The sequence below is a fragment of the Notothenia rossii genome (genome assembly GCF_949606895.1).
Source record: "Notothenia rossii genome assembly, chromosome: 12".
In the NCBI taxonomy this organism is placed as follows: domain Eukaryota; kingdom Metazoa; phylum Chordata; class Actinopteri; order Perciformes; family Nototheniidae; genus Notothenia; species Notothenia rossii.
The window spans coordinates 24,204,292-24,227,254 of record NC_136911.1 but is presented as its reverse complement, the minus strand read 5'-3'; the positions used below and the strand labels follow the sequence as shown (position 1 = coordinate 24,227,254).

The 22,963-nt window shown below is 44.4% G+C and overlaps 2 protein-coding genes across 5 annotated transcripts in view; both read right to left on the bottom strand.

The window, feature by feature from the left end:
• fars2 (phenylalanyl-tRNA synthetase 2, mitochondrial) overlaps positions 1-22,963 on the bottom strand; it is a gene marked incomplete at its 3' end in the record, with an annotated part of 66,460 nt that overhangs the window by 14,317 nt on the left and 29,180 nt on the right. The window lies entirely within an intron of this gene.
• LOC307026585 (uncharacterized protein) lies at positions 17,610-21,200 on the bottom strand. Its single transcript, XM_079662104.1, has 2 exons — positions 20,465-21,200; positions 17,610-19,930 (listed from the first exon to the last, which is right to left on the bottom strand). The coding sequence occupies exons 1-2, from the start codon at positions 20,631-20,633 to the stop codon at positions 18,462-18,464; spliced, it is 1,638 nt and encodes a 545-aa protein (XP_079518230.1). The 5' UTR covers positions 20,634-21,200; the 3' UTR covers positions 17,610-18,461.

Here is a 22,963-nt window from a genome sequence, read left to right as displayed (position 1 = left end):
CTCATTATTAAGTTGATGTATAACTGAATAGTATCTTCATTATTTAAAATATAAGGTGACTAAAAATGGCAACCGTATTTTCAGTTTTGGCAACCAAAAGCTGATGCCTGGTTGCCTGGCAACCACTTTACAAAGTTAGCGTTGAGCCCTGCATAATTATACAATATATTGTCTTTTATAATATGGGGAACAAACAGACAACCCATGCATCATTTTTACTTTTGGGTTTTGTCGTTTATCTTTAAAGTGTGTTAAATAACGGGTACACATGTTTAGGGTTTCTGCTTCACAAACTTGATCGTAAGTTTAAAGAGCCCCTGTTCTTCTTCTGTGGTTTTCCCTCTCCTGTGGTGTGTTCTATCGTTTGTAGGGCATGTAGAGGGTCTGCAGAGGCTGAAATCCCTGAGTCAATTTGCAGGTTAAGTATCTTAGTAGAAATATGAGCTCCTGATATATCACTATTTTTTAATAAGTTTGTGATACTGAAATTTAAGATAATGTAATATTATATTTAGTTTGTCTAATTTGCAATTAACAAGAGTATGACTAAATATACCTTCTTGAGATCAATTGTAATCCCGTTGTGGATACAGTTTTTACATCTTGTTACGTTCTGTTTGGTTGATTGTATTGTTGCTTTTCTATCTGCTGTCTAGTGTGCTTTCATAATCAGTTAACGAGACGATGACGAGATGAAGCTTCTGGAGATGAAGGGTTTCTATGTTCTGTTTTGTGGTAGTTTTGTAAATGCTACTTGTGCAAACTCTCTGAATACTGTCAGGTAAAAGAAAGTGAGGAAGGAACCCTTGATAACTTTATAGAATCTTCTCATGGTCCTTCTTACTCTCCACAGACAGAGTTTCCCCCACTTCCTGCTTTCCATCCCCGCTGCACAGAAACGATTTCAAACAGAACATTTTCCATTTCAGAACAAAAGTCTTCCAGCGCCGCGAGGCAGGTCAAAGCAAAGGGCAAACACTCGCCGGAGTAAAGGATTATGGGTAATTCTGAGGGTTTTAAGATGAGAGGAAGTAGTTTCTCTCTGTGGGACGGAGACTAGTTGAGACAAACTGGTTTCCTGTCTGCAAGAGTCTCTGACCTCTGTGGGGGTCAACATCTGAGACCCAGAGATGAAGAGTGAAGACATTTAGAGAGAGAAACGGGGATTAAATAATGAAGTTAATTTAGTCTGTCAGGAGGGGTTTCATTTCCAGGTGGGTTACTATTAAAATAGGCGCTTTCACACCAAGTACTTTGCCGTACTTAGTCCCCAGCACTTAGTTTCCAGCACTTAGTCCCCAGCACTTAGTTCCCAGCACTTAGTCCCCAGCACTTAGTGCCCAGCACTTAGTGCCCAGCCCTTAGTGCCCAGCCCTTAGTGCCCAGCCCTTAGTGCCCAGCCCTTAGTCCCCAGCACTTAGTTTCCAGCACTTAGTCCCCAGCACTTAGTTTCCAGCACTTAGTCCCCAGCCCTTAGTGCCCAGCCCTTAGTGCCCAGCCCTTAGTGCCCAGCCCTTAGTGCCCAGCCCTTAGTGCCCAGCCCTTAGTCCCCAGCACTTAGTTCCCAGCACTTAGTCCCCAGCCCTTAGTGCCCAGCCCTTAGTGCCCAGCCCTTAGTGCCCAGCACTTAGTGCCCAGCCCTTAGTTCCTTGAAAAAGAGATATATGATCTCAAGGGACCAATCTGATTAAATAAAGGTTTGAAATTAAATGAAAAAAGAATCGCCAGAACGCAGACACCTCCTCATCTCCACCGCTCCCATGTTTTCTTTTGTGTTGCCATAAGTTAGTCTCTCTGCGTTGGTGCGCTGGGCTAATGCTAATAATGCTAATGCCAGCAAATACAATGGCGGCTTCACAAAACGTTTCCGAGTTTTACGGGCCTGGTTTGCAATCATTACATTACATTACACTTAGCTGACGCTTTCATCTAAAGCGGCTTACAATGATTGATTCCAGGGACATCCTCCCTGGAGTAACTGAGGACTAAGTGCCTTGCTCAAGGGCACACTGTGGTGCTGTTCCTGGCAGGATTTGAACTCACAACCTTCCAATCTTTTTACAGGTAGTTAGTACAAATGTGTTTAATAATGATATGAATTTATAAGCAGGTGTTTTTTCCATTACAAAAAAACAACCATGAAAGCGTTTGATAAGCTTCTCTTGTGTTCAGTGTGAAACCACACGGAGCATCTCTGTGAGGGAAGAAACGCTCAATGCTACCGACTTCTTTCTATCTAAAGACATCAAATAAGAGCCAACCTTTATTGACTTAACAACATGTGTAGCACCATTAGTTATACCAATAGAGTGAAGACTTGGAGCCTCTTTTCACAGTCCATGTCTGACATGTGAAGTCCTAAACCCCTCTAAGCCGCCTCCACCCCCTACGTATGACCCGAGAGGATTTAAGGGCAGAAATCGATACGGGATCAGAGCTTCAGGAGGATAGAGCAGGTCTGCGTCACATAAAGGCAGCAGGTAATCAAGCCGGTTCAGATCAGAGAGGTTTACTTCATCCAGATGTGTAGTACAGTTTGGATCATAACAAAATGGGTCCTACTACGAATAATTGCCAAAAAAGAACAAGACACTATTTGAGGAAAGAAGATGTCTATAGACAACAGGAATCTGAAATATAGTGGGAAGGTTCAAACAGAAATAACCTTCCTTAAAGTGGTTACGGTTTGTTTTGAGGTATTTCTGCCGGTTTATGAGTGAAATATAACATGTTCTAAATCACAGCTTTGCTTAGAAAAACTCTACTTCAGCTTCTTTTAGGCGTTGAAGACAAGGTTTACTGGTAGCTTTCCTTTAGTTGGTGTAAATGAAGGTTTACCAAGTGTCTGAGTTTGACCCTGAAGATCGTCCTTTGCGTCCTTGTCTCCTACCAACAGTCCATTTTGGCTTATTTGAACCACAGCCTCCTTCTTTCCTAACCTTAATCAAGCAGTTTTAGTTTCCTAAACCTAACCCCTAACCATGCAGGCTGCAGATCAGAACATCTGGTCTGAGGAAAGGTCTGTGACGGGTGTTTTGGGTAGATTTGGAATGGGGCCTTGTTTGGATGGGAATATGTTGGACATGTTGGGTTTCCTACTTGAGCATCATACAAGTTTAGTTGGTAGGCTGCTAGTCACACTAACCGCTAAAAGCAAAGAAGAAGGAGAAGAAGCTGGAGGTAGAACACAGCCAGGCGTATTAAGTGTCTGAGTTTGACTCTGAAGATCGTTATTCGCGTCCTCGTCTACGTCTACTACTACTGGTCTACAGTGAACATTGGTTAATGTCAACCATGACCACCTTCTTTCTTCAGCCTGACCAGGCAGTGTTAGGTCCCTTAACTCAACACTGACAAGAGAGTGAGTGTGAGGGTTTTGGAGACGGGAGCTTTGAAATGAGGTCTTGTTTGGACGGGTTGTTGGGTTTCTTAGTTGGTATGCCGCCGGTCGCACTGTGCCCTGTAGAAAATACATGATGTGTTGCTGCAGAAAGAATAAGAGGTGTTGAGGGAGAGATTAGATTCCTATATTATCCATTTCCACAAAGATCTGCAGAATAATTAGCAGCATCGTACCCACAGGCGCTGATCCGGCTTGCTTCAGACTCACATTCTGAGGTCAGCAGTGGGAGGAGAGGCCGGGATGTAATCTGGACATTTTCTAAATATTTGTGTGTGGGGGCATTCCAATGGATCTCCACTAATGAACACACACACTCACACACACACTCACACACACACACACACACACACACACACACACACACACACACACACACACACACACACACACACACACACACACACACACACACACACACACACACACACACACACACACACACACACACACACACACACACACACACACACTCACACACACACACACACACACACACACACACACACACACACACACACACACAGAATGTGGTTTCTATGCTAATGAGTGTCAGGTCGAGGGGTCGAGGAAGACGAGGGAACACGAAGGAATAAATCTCCACTTCATGATAACGCACAATCAATCAGATCTGTGACCTCCTCCTCCTTCTTCACCTCCTTCTCTTTGTCTTCCCTTCTTTTCATATTCATAAACATGCCTCTATTTCCATCCCTCTCTTTTCCCCTCTTCTCACATTTCACATTTCAATAATTTCCCTCGTGGTTCTTCCTCCTCCTCCTCCTCACCTCGGTCTCTAATGTCTTTCTCTTTCTGTCTTTTCCCATCACTCGCCATTATTGTGTTGTCTTTTGTCTTCACTTCAAAGACGTTGATGCAGATATTCATCCACAAATACAAAAGTAATGAACACGTAAGAGACGAATTGATGACTACCTTAAAGCAGCATCGACAGACACACCCTTCTGTCCCGTGAATCAACAGGTGATGGAGGTTAAAAAAGAACCTTTAGCGGCTGAACTTGATCCCTTTGTTTAATCTGAACCGTGACCCCCTCCTTTCTAACGTAATGAAGTGGTTTCAAATTCTTAAACTTAACTCCACTCCACCATCGGGTCAAAAGAGCCTGGTATGAGTCCTTTGGGTCGTTTTCTAAATAAAGCACGACGACAAACACCACCAAATATCCAGGATGAACGAAGTGGGAGACGTCGAACGATCCTGACCAATGAGGGAGGGCTAAATGCTTCAACATTGACTTTTATTACTGTATCCGAAACACCCTTTCTTTTCTTAACCTAGTTTCCATGTAAGGGTCAAACCAGACGCCAACATGTCCTGCTTGCTCTCCAGTGCTTCTCATTCATGTCACATCTTATGAGTTCAGACTCCCTTCCTCCTGATGAAACCTCCTCTCTGCTCCGGCTCCCTCTCCTTCCTCCTCTTGTCCCATCTGTCTCCATTCCTACTAATGATATTTGCCATGAATATATTTATGACTTTGTGTTGGAGAGGGTTTTAGGATTGTGATTAAGTCAGTAATGATGACACAGGCAGCGTGACAGAAACACCTCTTGTAATTCGACAGGGGAGGAACCTGACTAACGCCTGGTTAAATATAGCTTTACGTCACACCCACACAATACATGAAACCAAAGCCAGTACAGAATATAGAGGACTGTCGGTGCCCAAGAGAAGCAAGTATGTGATGAAGATGTGTTTAGACTTTAAACCATCGTTATCTAATTAGGAATAAGAAGAACATATAATTTAGTGACAGCTTGTAGTCAACTACAAAACCATGGACTAAAGCAGAGAGGAGATGAACTAACTCCAGCCAGGTCATGACTGGCTGCGTAGGTAATACATGCTATTGGTGACAGTTTCTACACTGCAGTAATTAGCTCTATACCCGGATCTCTCAGTCTGGACTCATGGGGGGTGGGCCGGGAAGAAGTGGTCTATAAACTGGAGATTTGAGGTTGTTCAGCTCTTCTGTGAGCATCATGTGTTGGCTTCAGAGAGAGAGGTTGAGCTGCTGTTCTGCTCTTCAAGGAGACATCTTGGTGGAACAACGTTTGATAAATGGAGGTTTAAAACACTGGAGGTCTGGCCTGTAGATTTAGGGTCTCTAAAGTTGATGTTTGGCGTTTTAGACTATAAAGTGGAATCTCGTCCATCAATGGCTGTCAAAATGAGGTTTAACTCTGCATTACAGCCTAGGTGTTTTGTCATGAATCTCCTTGAGGTGTGTCAGAGTACACCTGGAGCTGAGTCAGAGCACACCTGGAGCTGAGTCAGAGCACACCTGGAGCTGAGTCAGAGTACACCTGGAGCTGAGTCAGAGCACACCTGGAGCTGAGTCAGAGTACACCTGGAGCTGAGTCAGAGTACACCTGGAGCTGAGTCAGAGCACACCTGGAGCTGAGTCAGAGTACACCTGGAGCTGAGTCAGAGTACACCTGGAGCTGAGTCAGAGCACACCTGGAGCTGAGTCAGAGTACACCTGGAGCTGAGTCAGAGCACACCTGGAGCTGAGTCAGAGCACACCTGGAGCTGAGTCAGAGCACACCTGGAGCTGAGTCATAGTAGACCTGGAGCTGAGTCAGAGTACACCTGGAGCTGAGTCAGAGCACACCTGGAGCTGAGTCAGAGTACACCTGGAGCTGAGTCAGAGTACACCTGGTCTATAAACTGGAGATCTGAAATTGTACAAGTCTTTTGTAAACTTGATATTCGGGGTGTAGATTAAAGGCGTGGTCTCTCACGTTGATGATGAGGTGTTTTAACCAACATTTAGGACGAAAAAGAGTTGAGACAGGAAGTTAAACTCCACATTACAGCCTAGGTGCTGGACATGCACACCTGGAGCTGAGTCAGAGCACACCTGGAGCTGTGTCAGAGCACACCTGTCAGAGTACACCTGTCAGAGCACACCTGGAGCTGAGTCAGAGCACACCTGGAGCTGTGTCAGAGCACACCTGTCAGAGCACACCTGGAGCTGTGTCAGAGCACACCTGTCAGAGTACACCTGTCAGAGCACACCTGGAGCTGTGTCAGAGCACACCTGGAGCTGTGTCAGAGCACACCTGGAGCTGTGTCAGAGCACACCTGTCAGAGCACACCTGGAGCTGTGTCAGAGCACACCTGGAGCTGTGTCAGAGCACACCTGTCAGAGCACACCTGGAGCTGTGTCAGAGCACACCTGGAGCTGTGTCAGAGCACACCTGGAGCTGTGTCAGAGTACACCTGTCAGAGTACACCTGTCAGAGCACACCTGGAGCTGTGTCAGAGCACACCTGTCAGAGTACACCTTTCAGAGTACACCTGGAGCTGTGTCAGAGCACACCTGGAGCTGAGTCAGAGCACACCTGGAGCTGTGTCAGAGTACACCTGTCAGAGTACACCTGTCAGAGCACACCTGGAGCTGTGTCAGAGCACACCTGGAGCTGTGTCAGAGTACACCTGTCAGAGTACACTCGTCAGAGCACACCTGGAGCTGTGTCAGAGCACACCTGTCAGAGTACACCTTTCAGAGTACACCTGGAGCTGTGTCAGAGCACACCTGGAGCTGAGTCAGAGCACACCTGGAGCTGTGTCAGAGCACACCTGTCAGAGTACACCTGGTCTATAAACTGGAGATGTCTCCTTCAGATCGTTTCTCTCCCCTCGTCATATCAGCGGCTCCAAAGCCTTGCTCTTGTGCAGCAGCTTTCCATTGCCTTCAGGTGTCAGAGAGTCAGCTGGGCCTCAGATCAGAGGACCTTCGTCTCGTCTGGATCTGAATCCTCGGGGATAAACAGCCGCAGAGTTCGAGCTGCTGAACATCATCAAGATCCGCCGGAAGATTAACTGCTGCTAATGAAGAGCCTGAACGCAGCAAAATCACACATCTGACGTACGAGAGGCTGAGGGTGTGTGTGCCGCAGTGTGGCGGAGACGTCAGCCAAAACTGACTGCACGACACAAAGAGAGGATGGATGGCTCAGGAGCAAACATTGCTGTGTGAGTGTGAATGTGTGTGTGTGTGAATGTGTGTGTGTGTGTGTGTGTGTGTGTGTGTGTGTGTGTGTGTGTGTGTGTGTGTGTGTGTGTGTGTGTGTGTGTGTGTGTGTGTGTGTGTGAGAGTGTGTGATGAGACAACCCCCTGCACTCCCTTTTTTTACTCGCACACAGCTCTGCAATGCCAAGCCTCTTCCCTCAACCAATCGGGAGGCTTGGTGGTTCGCAGAGGCGTGCGTCTGTGTGTGTGTATGTGTGTGTGTGTGTGTGTGTGTGTGTGTGTGTGTATGTGTGTGTGTGTGTGTGTGTGTATGTGTGTGTGTGTGTGTGTGTGTGTGTGTGTGTGTGTGTGTGTGTGTGTGCGTGCGTGCGTGCGTGCGTGCGTGCGTGTGTGTGTGTGCGTGTGTGTGTCCATGACGTCAGTCTGTGACGGTAAGGTTGGATCTGTATGCAGACCCGTGTTTGGAGTATTTGTCAGAGAGCAGGAAACATGAAGGCATCGATAGAGACTGACGGGTTATAATCAGTCACACGGAAACCAGAGAGAGCTGTCAGACTCTGTTTCTGGTTCTGGGCTGAAACTCCAGGAACACTGAAGCCTCAGCCAGAGAACACGGAGCAACACTGGGTTGAACATGACAGGATACTGGGAATAGACCAGCACTAAAACAGCAGAGGGTATTGGGAGAGAGAGATGAAGTCTGGATCCAACCAAAGTGAAATACACAAAATCAAATGGGCTACAAATGCCACAGAATGGTGGATTCAAACAGGGATAAAACTGTCATGAATATTGGAAAAAGTAAGAGCTCAAACTCGAGAGACTATTGGACAAAATAGGGGCAAAACAGTTAGTAATAGAAACTGGACCAAACCAGGACTAAACCAAAGTGAAATACACCCAGTAATATCAAAGCAAAATTCTACAGACCAAACAGGGATAAAGACCAAGAGCTAAAACAGTCATAAATGTTGATTAGTTTCCAAACTTAAACAAAACTGTCCCAAGTTGGAAAAAACCCACAAAAAGATGGACTATACTTGGGTTATAGAATCTGAAAATACTGGACCAAATCAAAAGCTAAAACACCACATATTTATTGACCGAACTAAAGCCAAAGCCAGACCAACATGTTTGTATCAAAACAAAGCTGAAGCATCAGAGAATGTTAGACGGAAACTGGACCAAAACAGGGCTTAAGGATCATGAGCATCGGACCACAGAATAGCACAGACTGGTGGACTAAACCAGTCCTAGAGCTGGGGTACAGACTGGATCCGTCATGAATATTGAACCAAGTTAGAGCTGAAACACCAGAGACTATTGGACTAAGTTAGAGCTGAAACACCAGAGACTATTGGACTAAGTTAGAGCTGAAACACCAGAGACTATTGGACTAAGTTAGAGCTGAAACACCAGAGACTATTGGACTAAGTTAGAGCTCAAACACCAGAGACTATTGGACTAAGTTAGAGCTGAAACACCAGAGACTATTGGACTAAGTAAGAGCTGAAACACCAGAGACTATTGGACTAAGTTAGAGCTGAAACACCAGAGACTATTGGACTAAGTTAGAGCTGAAACACCAGAGACTATTGGACTAAGTAAGAGCTGAAACACCAGAGACTATTGGACTAAGTTAGAGCTGAAACACCAGAGACTATTGGACTAAGTTAGAGCTGAAACACCAGAGACTATTGGACTAAGTTAGAGCTGAAACACCAGAGACTATTGGACTAAGTTAGAGCTGAAACACCAGAGACTATTGGACTAAGTTAGAGCTGAAACACCAGAGACTATTGGACTAAGTTAGAGCTGAAACACCAGAGACTATTGGACTAAGTTAGAGCTCAAACACCAGAGACTATTGGACTAAGTTAGAGCTGAAACACCAGAGACTATTGGACTAAGTTAGAGCTGAAACACCAGAGACTATTGGACTAAGTTAGAGCTGAAACACCAGAGACTATTGGACTAAGTTAGAGCTGAAACACCAGGGACTATTGGACTAAGTTAGAGTTGAAACACCAGAGACTATTGGACTAAGTTAGAGCTGAAACACCAGAGACTATTGGACTAAGTAAGAGCTGAAACACCAGAGACTATTGGACTAAGTAAGAGCTGAAACACCAGAGACTATTGGACTAAGTTAGAGCTGAAACACCAGAGACTATTGGACTAAGTTAGAGCTGAAACACCAGAGACTATTGGACTAAGTAAGAGCTGAAACACCAGAGACTATTGGACTAAGTTAGAGCTGAAACACCAGAGACTATTGGACTAAGTTAGAGCTGAAACACCAGAGACTATTGGACTAAGTTAGAGCTGAAACACCAGAGACTATTGGACTAAGTTAGAGCTGAAACACCAGAGACTATTGGACCAAGTTAGAGCTGAAACACCAGGGACTATTGGACTAAGTTAGAGCTCAAACACCAGAGACTATTGGACTAAGTTAGAGCTGAAACACCAGAGACTATTGGACCAAGTTAGAGCTGAAACACCAGAGACTATTGGACTAAGTTAGAGCTGAAACACCAGAGACTATTGGACTAAGTTAGAGCTCAAACACCAGAGACTATTGGACTAAGTTAGAGCTGAAACACCAGGGACTATTGGACTAAGTTAGAGCTGAAACACCAGAGACTATTGGACTAAGTTAGAGCTGAAACACCAGAGACTATTGGACTAAGTTAGAGCTGAAACACCAGAGACTATTGGACTAAGTTAGAGCTGAAACACCAGAGACTATTGGACCAAGTTAGAGCTGAAACACCAGAGACTATTGGACTAAGTTAGGGCTGAAACACCAGAGACTATTGGACTAAGTTAGAGCTGAAACACCAGAGACTATTGGACTAAGTTAGAGCTGAAACACCAGAGACTATTGGACTAAGTTAGAGCTGAAACACCAGAGACTATTGGACTAAGTTAGAGCTGAAACACCAGGGACTATTGGACTAAGTTAGAGCTGAAACACCAGAGACTATTGGACTAAGTTAGAGCTGAAACACCAGAGACTATTGGACTAAGTTAGAGCTGAAACACCAGAGACTATTGGACTAAGTTAGAGCTCAAACACCAGAGACTATTGGACTAAGTTAGAGCTCAAACACCAGAGACTATTGGACTAAGTTAGAGCTGAAACACCAGAGACTATTGGACTAAGTTAGAGCTGAAACACCAGAGACTATTGGACTAAGTTAGAGCTGAAACACCAGAGACTATTGGCCCAAGTAAGAGCTGAAACACCAGAGACTATTGGACTAAGTTAGAGCTGAAACACCAGGGACTATTGGACTAAGTTAGAGCTGAAACACCAGAGACTATTGGACTAAGTTAGAGCTGAAACACCAGAGACTATTGGACTAAGTTAGAGCTGAAACACCAGAGACTATTGGACTAAGTTAGAGCTGAAACACCAGAGACTATTGGACTAAGTTAGAGCTGAAACACCAGAGACTATTGGACTAAGTTAGAGCTGAAACACCAGAGACTATTGGACTAAGTTAGAGCTGAAACACCAGAGACTATTGGACTAAGTTAGAGCTGAAACACCAGAGACTATTGGACTAAGTTAGAGCTGAAACACCAGAGACTATTGGACTAAGTTAGAGCTGAAACACCAGAGACTATTGGACTAAGTTAGAGCTGAAACACCAGAGACTATTGGACTAAGTTAGAGCTGAAACACCAGAGACTATTGGACTAAGTAAGAGCTGAAACACCAGAGACTATTGGACTAAGTTAGAGCTGAAACACCAGAGACTATTGGACTAAGTTAGGGCTGAAACACCAGAGACTATTGGACCAAGTAAGAGCTGAAACATCGGAGACTATTGGACCAAGTAAGAGCTGAAACAACAGAGACTATTGGACTAAGTTAGAGCTGAAACACCAGACACTATTGGACTAAGTTAGAGCTGAAACACCAGAGACTATTGGACTAAGTTAGAGCTGAAACACCAGAGACTATTGGACTAAGTTAGAGCTGAAACACCAGAGACTATTGGACTAAGTTAGAGCTGAAACACCAGAGACTATTGGACTAAGTTAGAGCTGAAACACCAGAGACTATTGGACTAAGTTAGAGCTGAAACACCAGAGACTATTGGACTAAGTTAGAGCTGAAACACCAGAGACTATTGGACTAAGTTAGAGCTGAAACACCAGAGACTATTGGACTAAGTTAGAGCTGAAACACCAGAGACTATTGGACTAAGTTAGAGCTGAAACACCAGAGACTATTGGACTAAGTTAGAGCTGAAACACCAGAGACTATTGGACTAAGTTAGAGCTGAAACACCAGAGACTATTGGACTAAGTTAGAGCTGAAACACCAGAGACTATTGGACTAAGTAAGAGCTGAAACACCTGGGACTATTGGACTAAGTTAGAGCTGAAACACCAGAGACTATTGGACTAAGTTAGAGCTGAAACACCAGAGACTATTGGACTAAGTTAGAGCTGAAACACCAGAGACTATTGGACTAAGTTAGAGCTGAAACACCAGAGACTATTGGACTAAGTTAGAGCTGAAACACCAGAGACTATTGGACTAAGTTAGAGCTGAAACACCAGAGACTATTGGACCAAGTTAGAGCTGAAACACCAGAGACTATTGGACTAAGTTAGAGCTGAAACACCAGAGACTATTGGACTAAGTTAGAGCTGAAACACCAGAGACTATTGGACTAAGTTAGAGCTGAAACACCAGAGACTATTGGACTAAGTTAGAGCTCAAACACCAGAGACTATTGGACTAAGTTAGAGCTGAAACACCAGAGACTATTGGACTAAGTTAGAGCTGAAACACCAGAGACTATTGGACTAAGTTAGAGCTGAAACACCAGAGACTATTGGACTAAGTTAGAGCTGAAACACCAGAGACTATTGGACTAAGTTAGAGCTGAAACACCAGGGACTATTGGACTAAGTTAGAGCTGAAACACCAGGGACTATTGGACTAAGTTAGAGCTCAAACACCAGAGACTATTGGACTAAGTTAGAGCTGAAACACCAGAGACTATTGGACTAAGTTAGAGCTGAAACACCAGAGACTATTGGACTAAGTTAGAGCTGAAACACCAGAGACTATTGGACTAAGTTAGAGCTGAAACACCAGGGACTATTGGACTAAGTTAGAGCTGAAACACCAGGGACTATTGGACTAAGTTAGAGCTCAAACACCAGAGACTATTGGACTAAGTTAGAGCTGAAACACCAGAGACTATTGGACTAAGTTAGAGCTGAAACACCAGAGACTATTGGACTAAGTTAGAGCTGAAACACCAGAGACTATTGGACTAAGTTAGAGCTGAAACACCAGAGACTATTGGACTAAGTTAGAGCTGAAACACCAGAGACTATTGGACTAAGTTAGAGCTGAAACACCAGGGACTATTGGACTAAGTTAGAGCTGAAACACCAGGGACTATTGGACTAAGTTAGAGCTCAAACACCAGAGACTATTGGACTAAGTTAGAGCTGAAACACCAGAGACTATTGGACTAAGTTAGAGCTGAAACACCAGAGACTATTGGACTAAGTTAGAGCTGAAACACCAGAGACTATTGGACTAAGTTAGAGCTGAAACACCAGAGACTATTGGACTAAGTTAGAGCTGAAACACCAGAGACTATTGGACTAAGTTAGAGCTGAAACACCAGAGACTATTGGACTAAGTTAGAGCTGAAACACCAGATACTATTGGACTAAGTTAGAGCTGAAACACCAGGGACTATTGGACTAAGTTAGAGCTCAAACACCAGAGACTATTGGACTAAGTTAGAGCTGAAACACCAGAGACTATTGGACTAAGTTAGAGCTGAAACACCAGGGACTATTGGACTAAGTTAGAGCTCAAACACCAGAGACTATTGGACTAAGTTAGAGCTGAAACACCAGAGACTATTGGACTAAGTTAGAGCTCAAACACCAGAGACTATTGGACTAAGTTAGAGCTCAAACATCAGAGACTATTGGACTAAGTTAGAGCTCAAACACCAGAGACTATTGGACTAAGTTAGAGCTGAAACACCAGAGACTATTGGACTAAGTTAGAGCTGAAACACCAGAGACTATTGGACTAAGTTAGAGCTGAAACACCAGAGACTATTGGACTAAGTTAGAGCTGAAACACCAGAGACTATTGGACCAAGTTAGAGCTGAAACACCAGAGACTATTGGACTAAGTTAGAGCTGAAACACCAGAGACTATTGGACTAAGTTAGAGCTGAAACACCAGGGACTATTGGACTAAGTTAGAGCTGAAACACCAGAGACTATTGGACTAAGTTAGAGCTGAAACACCAGAAACTATTGGACTAAGTTAGAGCTGAAACACCAGAGACTATTGGACTAAGTTAGAGCTGAAACACCAGAGACTATTGGACCAAGTTAGAGCTGAAACACCAGAGACTATTGGACTAAGTTAGAGCTGAAACACCAGAGACTATTGGACTAAGTTAGAGCTGAAACACCAGAGACTATTGGACTAAGTTAGAGCTGAAACACCAGAGACTATTGGACTAAGTTAGAGCTGAAACACCAGAGACTATTGGACTAAGTTAGAGCTGAAACACCAGAGACTATTGGACTAAGTTAGAGCTGAAACACCAGAGACTATTGGACTAAGTTAGAGCTGAAACACCAGAGACTATTGGACTAAGTTAGAGCTGAAACACCAGAGACTATTGGACTAAGTTAGAGCTGAAACACCAGAGACTATTGGACTAAGTTAGAGGTGAAACACCAGAGACTATTGGACTAAGTTAGAGCTGAAACACCAGAGACTATTGGACTAAGTTAGAGCTCAAACACCGGAGACTATTGGACTAAGTTAGAGCTGAAACACCAGAGACTATTGGACTAAGTTAGAGCTGAAACACCAGAGACTATTGGACTAAGTTAGAGCTGAAACACCAGAGACTATTGGACTAAGTTAGAGCTGAAACACCAGAGACTATTGGACTAAGTTAGAGCTGAAACACCAGAGACTATTGGACTAAGTTAGAGCTGAAACACCAGAGACTATTGGACTAAGTTAGAGCTGAAACACCAGAGACTATTGGACTAAGTTAGAGCTGAAACACCAGAGACTATTGGACTAAGTTAGGGCTGAAACACCAGAGACTATTGGACTAAGTAAGAGCTGAAACACCTGGGACTATTGGACTAAGTTAGAGCTGAAACACCAGAGACTATTGGACTAAGTTAGAGCTGAAACACCAGAGACTATTGGACTAAGTTAGAGCTGAAACACCAGAGACTATTGGACTAAGTTAGAGCTGAAACACCAGAGACTATTGGACTAAATGGGGGCAAAACAGAGCGAAAGCACCAATAAAACTGGACCAAACCAGGAATCAAACAGTCGTACACACTGATGGTCCACAATGCAACAGAAAACTGGACTCAAACTGGGCCAGATTGGAATAAGAGAATAATGTATTCTAGACCAAACCAGAGATGGTACTATCAGACCAAAATGGGCTTAAAAGAACTTCAAAAGAAGCTCCAGAATAGTGGATCGAAAAGGATCAGACTGTCGTCACATTAGGTGTAAACTCCCTGCAGTTTGTTCTGGTTTCACCTCCTGCTCTTCACAATAAAAGCCCCATCGCTGCTCCGTCAGTCCCAGTTCCTCTTCCAAGAGGAAGGAGCTGTTGGAAACCCTGGAGGCTCGTTTCTTCACCTCCACACATCTCATCCGTCACCATTAGAGCCGCTAAATGGGCTATTGGCAGCTCCAACAGCTGATTTATAGACCAGCAGGAATATGACTGCAGTTCAACAAACGGGCGGAAAAACAGAAACGGAAATGGATCTCAACTCAAAGTATGCTGTGCAATTAGAGACTGGAGATGTATCAAAGTATAATGCACTCAGACGAGGAAACAAGTCATAAATAAAAGACGTTTACTGCAGATAGAGGAAAGGGAGTTTTAAAAACATGACTCTGCAGATTTCTAAGCTTTTTACGAGCGAAATAAATGAGTTTTGCTCAACTTTTTATGACTTCAGATAATTCAACAGGTTTGTAAATGTCAGGGTAATATTCAGTTCATCAGAAAAACTCACCAGACAAGAAGGCAGGGTTTTCACTGAAATCACACTATTGTAGTTTCAGAAAAACAGGGATTTCAGCCTCTGCAGACCATTGACATGCACCTATAGGAGAGGGAGCACCACAGAAGAAGAAAGGCCCTCTAATGTTATGTATTGAAGCAACTTCCTGTCCAACATCCGAGCAGGAACAGAAGTAACTCGTAAATAAACTTTATATAGGGAGGCGTGTGGCACAGTGGGTGGTGTGTTGGTGTTGGGATCAGGTTCAAACCCCACTGCAGTCAGCATGTCGTTGTGTCCCTGAGACACTTCACCCCAAAGTGCTCCTGTGGGGATTGTCCACAGTATTGAGTATGGAAGTCGCTTTGGATGAAAGCGTCTAACAAGTGACATGTGATGTGGAAATTAAAAACATGACTCTGTAGATTTCTTCACGTTTTACGAGCCAAACATTTAGTTTTTCTCAATTTTGTATGAGTTAAAGGTCAGGGTAATATTCGTAAACTCTACAGGAACGTTGTCAGTTCATCAGAAAAACTCAAGAGATACAAAGGCGGGGTTTTCATTGGAAATCACACTTTCAGAAAAACAGGGATTTTAGCCTCTGCAGACCATTGACATGCACTGTGAAGAGAATCTATTTGATCTAATCACCTATACAACACACTACAGGAGAGGAGCACCACAGAAAGCCAAACAGGGCCTCTAACGTTATGTATTGATCGACTTCCTGTCCAGCATCTGAGCAGAAACAGAAGTAGAAAAACTGAATGAGAAACTCTTCCTGATTTATTCTTGCCGTCTCTTTTAATTGACCCCCCCCCCCCTCCCCCTCATATTGATCTAAGCCTGCGTTGCCTGGTTACTAATCACTCTGCATAATTTACGTTGTCCTCATCACTAATTCAACAACAGCAGCGGCTCGTATTGTTTTTCATAATCTATATTCATCTCTGCAGGATTTCAGACAGCACGTCTGAGCGGAGGAAATAAACCCCGAGTCAAGAGGACCAATCAGAGCTGTGTCGCTTTGTTAGAAAACGCTATACACAGAACCAGTAAAGACACATACCATCATCAGATCCTATTTTCCAGTCTTTGTTTGGTTTCTGAAGACTAACGCTACCACCAAGGCTGAGTGAAACACCCACTCTGTGGAATAAGAGCCAATTCAAATCATTTAATCCATTTATTTAAAATAGAAATAACCATTAAAACATGAAAAATGAAAAAGTAATTCGACCAAATAATTCCAATAATCAACACTGTGTCACTTTGTTCGACTGCAGCTACCACCAAGGCTGAACCAGTGGGAAAAGTGCCATTTAAACCCATTTATTGAGCAGCTAATCTAATCAAGGGCTAGTAGAGACAGAAATGACTAAATCTGCTTAAGACAAAGAGATAAAGTCTTTAAATAAGTGTCACAATCAAAATAACCATTAAAAACATGAATTTTGACCAAATAAGTCAATTTAAAGTCAAATTAAAGTCGAATTAAAGTCAATCTAAAGTCTAATTAAAGCGCTGTTAATGCTGATAATCGTACATTTCCATTAAACCTCTTAAGCCCTGAGCCTGTTTTTCAGGTTTCAGGCTCGAAAATGCAATGGCCAAAACAAATGACGATAACTTAACTTCTAAAAGGGTTATATGAATAATTTATTTTATCAAAGCACGGTTGCATCTGTGAGTTGGATGTAGAAGTGTCAGAATCAATATAGATGTTTCTGTGTCAGTAAATTCAGATGGAACATAGTCAAAAAAGGTAAATTCTTACCTCCGCCTAAAAAAACATTACTTATAGTGAAAACCACCCTTGAATGAAGGGATGGTAGACTAAAAGCTTTAGGAATCCAAAGTATAACATATAATAAGTACCCTGTATCAAGATTGAGGCAAAACAAGTGACATTTGACCTTTTTAGAGAGGTTTGGCAAAAAGAAGTCCAGGCGGACCTTTGGGCACATTATGATACCATCACACCATTTGACCTTTTTCAGGTACCTTACTGTACAAACTATTTTATTATCGCCATAGGTAATCATTCCATCCAAATACAAGTGTTTTTATTTAATGTACATGGTGTGTCTGTGTGTGTGTGTGTGTGTGTGTGTGTGTGTGTGTGTGTCTGTGTGTGTGTGTGTGTGTGTGTGTGTGTGTGTGTGTGTGTGTGTGTGTGTGTGTGTGTGTGTGTGTGTGTGTGTGTGTGTGTGTGTGTGTGGACTTTGCCACAGTCTTTACATGTTTATCACCCGACTAACACTTCTAGGAAGGTTTACTTACACAATAACAATTAGGAAACATAGGATACATTTGTCTCCAACAGGAGCAGATTTATTTAAAAAATAACACACTAAAAAAACTCCACTAAAACCGAAACAACACCACAAGCATTGTTTTTGTAAAAACTGGCAAAAAAGAAAAAAAGTACACGACCTGAATGTGTTTAGTCAGAGGTGTGCCACGCCTCGAGACAGTTCTTCTTTGAATTGAGGCACCAGGCACTTAGTGCAGTCGAGAGGTCTTCACCGTTCTGTTGCCAGCACCAGAGCACCTCCTGAGCGCGGTGGCATCTTCCCCATAATACTTGGGAATGCGTACGAGTGATGATGGGGGGGGGGGGGTGCTGCAGGGACTTCACTCCTCATGTCTGCAGCCAGCTGCTCCCTGAAGGACTTCTGGGTGTGTGGCTTCGTCCTGCCGGGGTCGCCCCTCATCTTGTGCAGCTCCTTGTGGAGAAGGAAGCTGTTCACCACTGCAATGTCCAGAAAATGGTAAAAACAAGTCTTGTACCACTTCATGGTTTTGTGGTGAACGCTGTAGCACCCAATCAAAGCATCGGACACATCCACGCAGCCCATGCTTCTGCTGTAGTCCACCACAGCGTCAGGAACGGTAACAATCTTAGTCTGCCACACACCAGCCCGTTTCACTTTCCTCCTGACAGTCTGTCCACTGAATCAGAAGATGCAGAGGGAGGCTGAGTTAGTACTGGTGCAGACGTCCGGCGGCGTAGCTTGGATGTTGATGGCTCTGGGGCAACTGTATGCTGATCTGATGCACGTCGTAGCTCGGATGAGGCAGATGTTGATGGCTCTGGGGCAACTGTATGCTGATCTGATGCACGTCGTAGCTCGGATGAGGCAGATGTTGATGGCTCTGGGGCAACTGTATGCTGATCTGATGCACGTCGTAGCTCGGATGAGGCAGATGTTGATGGCTCTGGGGCAACTGTATGCTGATCTGATGCACGTCGTAGCTCGGATGAGGCAGATGTTGATGGCTCTGGGGCAACTGTATGCTGATCTGATGCACGTCGTAGCTCGGATGAGGCAGATGTTGATGGCTCTGGGGCAACTGTATGCTGATCTGATGCACGTCGTAGCTCGGATGAGGCAGATGTTCATGGCTCTGGGGCAACTGTATGCTGATCTGATGCACGTCGTAGCTCGGATGAGGCAGATGTTGATGGCTCTGGGGCAACTGTATGCTGATCTGATGCACGTCGTAGCTCGGATGAGGCAGATGTTGATGGCTCTGGGGCAACTGTATGCTGATCTGATGCACGTCGTAGCTCGGATGAGGCAGATGTTGATGGCTCTGGGGCAACTGTATGCTGATCTGATGCACGTCGTAGCTCGGATGAGGCAGATGTTGATGGCTCTGGGGCAACTGTATGCTGATCTGATGCACGTCGTAGCTCGGATGAGGCAGATGTTGATGGCTCTGGGGCAACTGTATGCTGATCTGATGCACGTCGTAGCTCGGATGAGGCAGATGTTGATGGCTCTGGGGCAACTGTATGCTGATCTGATGCACGTCGTAGCTCGGATGAGGCAGATGTTGATGGCTCTGGGGCAACTGTATGCTGATCTGATGCACGTCGTAGCTCGGATGAGGCAGATGTTCATGGCTCTGGGGCAACTGTATGCTGATCTGATGCACGTCGTAGCTCGGATGAGGCAGATGTTGATGGCTCTGGGGCAACTGTATGCTGATCTGATGCACGTCGTAGCTCGGATGAGGCAGATGTTGATGGCTCTGGGGCAACTGTATGCTGATCTGATGCACGTCGTAGCTCGGATGAGGCAGATGTTGATGGCTCTGGGGCAACTGTATGCTGATCTGATGCACGTCGTAGCTCGGATGAGGCAGATGTTGATGGCTCTGGGGCAACTGTATGCTGATCTGATGCACGTCGTAGCTCGGATGAGGCAGATGTTGATGGCTCTGGGGCAACTGTATGCTGATCTGATGCACGTCGTAGCTCGGATGAGGCAGATGTTGATGGCTCTGGGGCAACTGTATGATGATCTGATGCACGTCGTAGCTCGGATGAGGCAGATGTTGATGGCTCTGGGGCAACTGTATGCTGATCTGATGCACGTCGTAGCTCGGATGAGGCAGATGTTGATGGCTGTGATCCAAAAGCCATTTGATACTCGTCTTCATCACTGTGAAAACAAATGTGGAAAAAACTAAATCGATTACTTCACTGGCTCAGTCAGAGATGATTCCTCCATTTAGCGTGTGTGAAATAACAGTATACACATACACACATATATATATATATAGACTGATATACAATACAGCTTTATTTATAAACTGCTAATAGTCAATGTCTGTAGAACTACAAAACAGCCTCCATTTGGCGTGTGTGAAATATATATATATATAAATATATATATGTATATATATATTTATATATATATATATTTATATATATATATATATATATATATATATACATAGACTGGGTTGATATACAATACAGCTTTATTTATATACTGCCGTTTTATAGTCACAAAAATACAATTAATCTATTCATACGTTCACCAACACGATGTTCCCATTGTTTTCGTTTCTCACGGAACGATTACGCTACTACAACAACAACAACAAAGCGGCGTCCATTTTGTATTTTGCGAGTGTGGAATTACTATAAATTAAATACACACCTAATACATACAAACAGAGAGAGTACATACCTTTCCAGACGTTCATAATCAGGGTCTGATTGAGGCCGAAGTAGATCCTCATCTTCTGACGGAGAGTCAGCGAACACCATTTCCACGGCGTCTTCGAGCTGAGACAGCCTCTCTCTGGATTATTACGATGTTCTGTTCGCTGTGTTCGTTGCTGCCTCTGCTGCGTCATGGGCCAGCCGCATTGCGTCTCGGGTCTTGATAGATTGAGTGGGGAAGTTCGTGAGATCTTTCTAGAGGGTTATCGAGAATCACTTTGATCCAATGACCTTTTCCCTCTCTCTCATGTTCCGATGAACCCAGACACATTTGTTCTTGTTTTGTGTCTATCTCTACACCGGGGTCCTGAGTCGAGGCTGATCCTCTTGCTGTGGTCCTGTGTCCTGGATCCTCTATCCTGAGTTCTGGATTAAGTCGTGGACTTCGGGTCGTGGCTGAACCTGTCTCTGCGGTCCTGCCTTGGGTCTCGTTATGCTGCTTCCCTGAAGGCTCCCAGAGGATTGTTGACATCCTCGTGGATTCATCTTCTTATTACAGACGCATGCATTTCCAAACATCTGGTCTACCTTCTCTGTAAATGTATTATCTCTTCTTTACACACAGCATCTATTGCACGTCTGTCCGTCCTGGGAGAGGGATCCCTCCTCTGTTGCTCTCCCTGAGGTTTTTCCCATGTTCCCCTTTCAACTGTGGGGTTTCTCTGGAAGTGTTTCCTTGTACCATGTGAGGGTCTAAGGACAGAGGGTCTATGGACAGAGGGTCTGAGGACAGAGGGTCTAAGGACAGAGGGTCTAAGGACAGAGGGTCTAAGGACAGAGGGTCAGAGGACAGAGGGTCTGAGGACAGAGGGTCTGAGGACAGAGGGTCTAAGGACAGAGGGTCTAAGGACAGAGGGTCTGAGGACAGAGGGTCAGAGGACAGAGGGTCAGAGGACAGAGGGTCTGAGGACAGAGGGTCTAAGGACAGAGGGTCTGAGGACAGAGGGTCTGAGGACAGAGGGTCTAAGGACAGAGGGTCTGAGGACAGAGGGTCTGAGGACAGAGGGTCTGAGGACAGAGGGTCTAAGGACAGAGGGTCTGAGGACAGAGGGTCAGAGGACAGAGGGGGTCGTTTTTCTCATACTGATATTCTGAACAATCTGTGCTGTTGTATTTGTTGTAGAGTGTCTCTACTGAAGGCTATTTTTATTAAATGTAAAGTATGTTTATAAATGTGTTCTATAAATAAAACTTGATTTGATTTGAAAATGTAAAACATATCTGTCAGGGAATGATTTGCCCTAGTGTCCTCTTTCACCCTCTGACGCAGAGGCCCGGCCTCGAGCAGCCCCTATCCCCCTTAAGGAGGGGCTGCTCTAGCACGTTGTTGATGTTTCCAGTTTGTGACCGGGTAGCTCTCGGTCAGAGATAGTTGTTGTTGTTGTGGGGCACCTGGAACACATCCTCCTCGGGGTGGAGATGACCCCGAGCCATAAGAGACAACTAATGTGATTCAGTGTCCTCAGCTGTTTAGTCTCTCTCTTGAAGAATGTTGATTGTTACACTCTGAACTAAAGCCTGGAGCTACAGGAGGGCTCATCTCTACCGCGTGGTCAGACCGTGGCCCGTGGCATGTCTCGTGAATTCTCCGGACGAAGCTCCAAATAAACCGTCAGTGTTTGCCATCAGAGCTCCAGCTCTCCTCGTGCGTCTCTGAGTCCTGACTCCCATTGCTTCAGAAGTTTCCCCACACCATCCAAACACTATCCTTATTGTTTTTGATGCATTTCCATAAAGTCTTGTCTTTCCAGCACGTCATCAGAATAAAAGCAGATCTAAATACCTCTGCTTGTTTTCACTGGAATCCAATCCGAGTGGGAGCATCACCGTGAGTCATGACTCCACAAATACTGTTTTAGGGTATTATAAACACATAAACCCACTTTAAACACACCCTCAGGTGACGCAGCCGCCCACTCTCTCCTAATAAACCCTCACGCTGATGTTTGTGTTCCTGCAGATTCCCACCGAGCTCAGGTTGTAATTACGGGGAAAGTCCGGGCTTCAGCGAGGTGAAATGCTAACAGATTAGCGCTCTGATCCTCTGTTTAGTGGAGGTGAAGACACTCTGTCATCCACACGGTGATCATCAAAAGTCCCTGAACACCGGAAGATTGTGGAAAGACTAATGAGGTGAAGACAAAGGCAGGAGACGCAGAAACGGAGGAGTTACAGGGATTTACGAGCTGGAAGATGACATTTAATTATTCTGAGTGTCCTCAGGTCTTTGTTTGGTTCCTTGTAGGACAATTTATATAATTATTTCAGGACTGATTCTGCAGTTTCTCAGCCATTATCTGACATAACTTGGAAATGTTAATCTCCTTTAAGGCCAAAAGGACCATTGGATGAGAGGTCCAAGTGTCTGGAAATATTCTGCTTTATCGTCTATTTTACAGTGAATGCATCCACAGTTTGTTAAATGATCATCATGCTGTTTTGAAGAAGACTTGAAACTACAGAT

Bases quoted from the DNA above. Each gene is read 5' to 3' on its own strand.
- LOC307026585 (XM_079662104.1), bottom strand. From the start codon at position 20,633: ATGACGCAGCAGAGGCAGCAACGAACACAGCGAACAGAACATCGTAAT. The intron at 19,931-20,464 runs GTATGTACTCTC...TTGTTTTCACAG, and splicing joins GATTATGAACGTCTGGAAAG to TGATGAAGACGAGTATCAAA.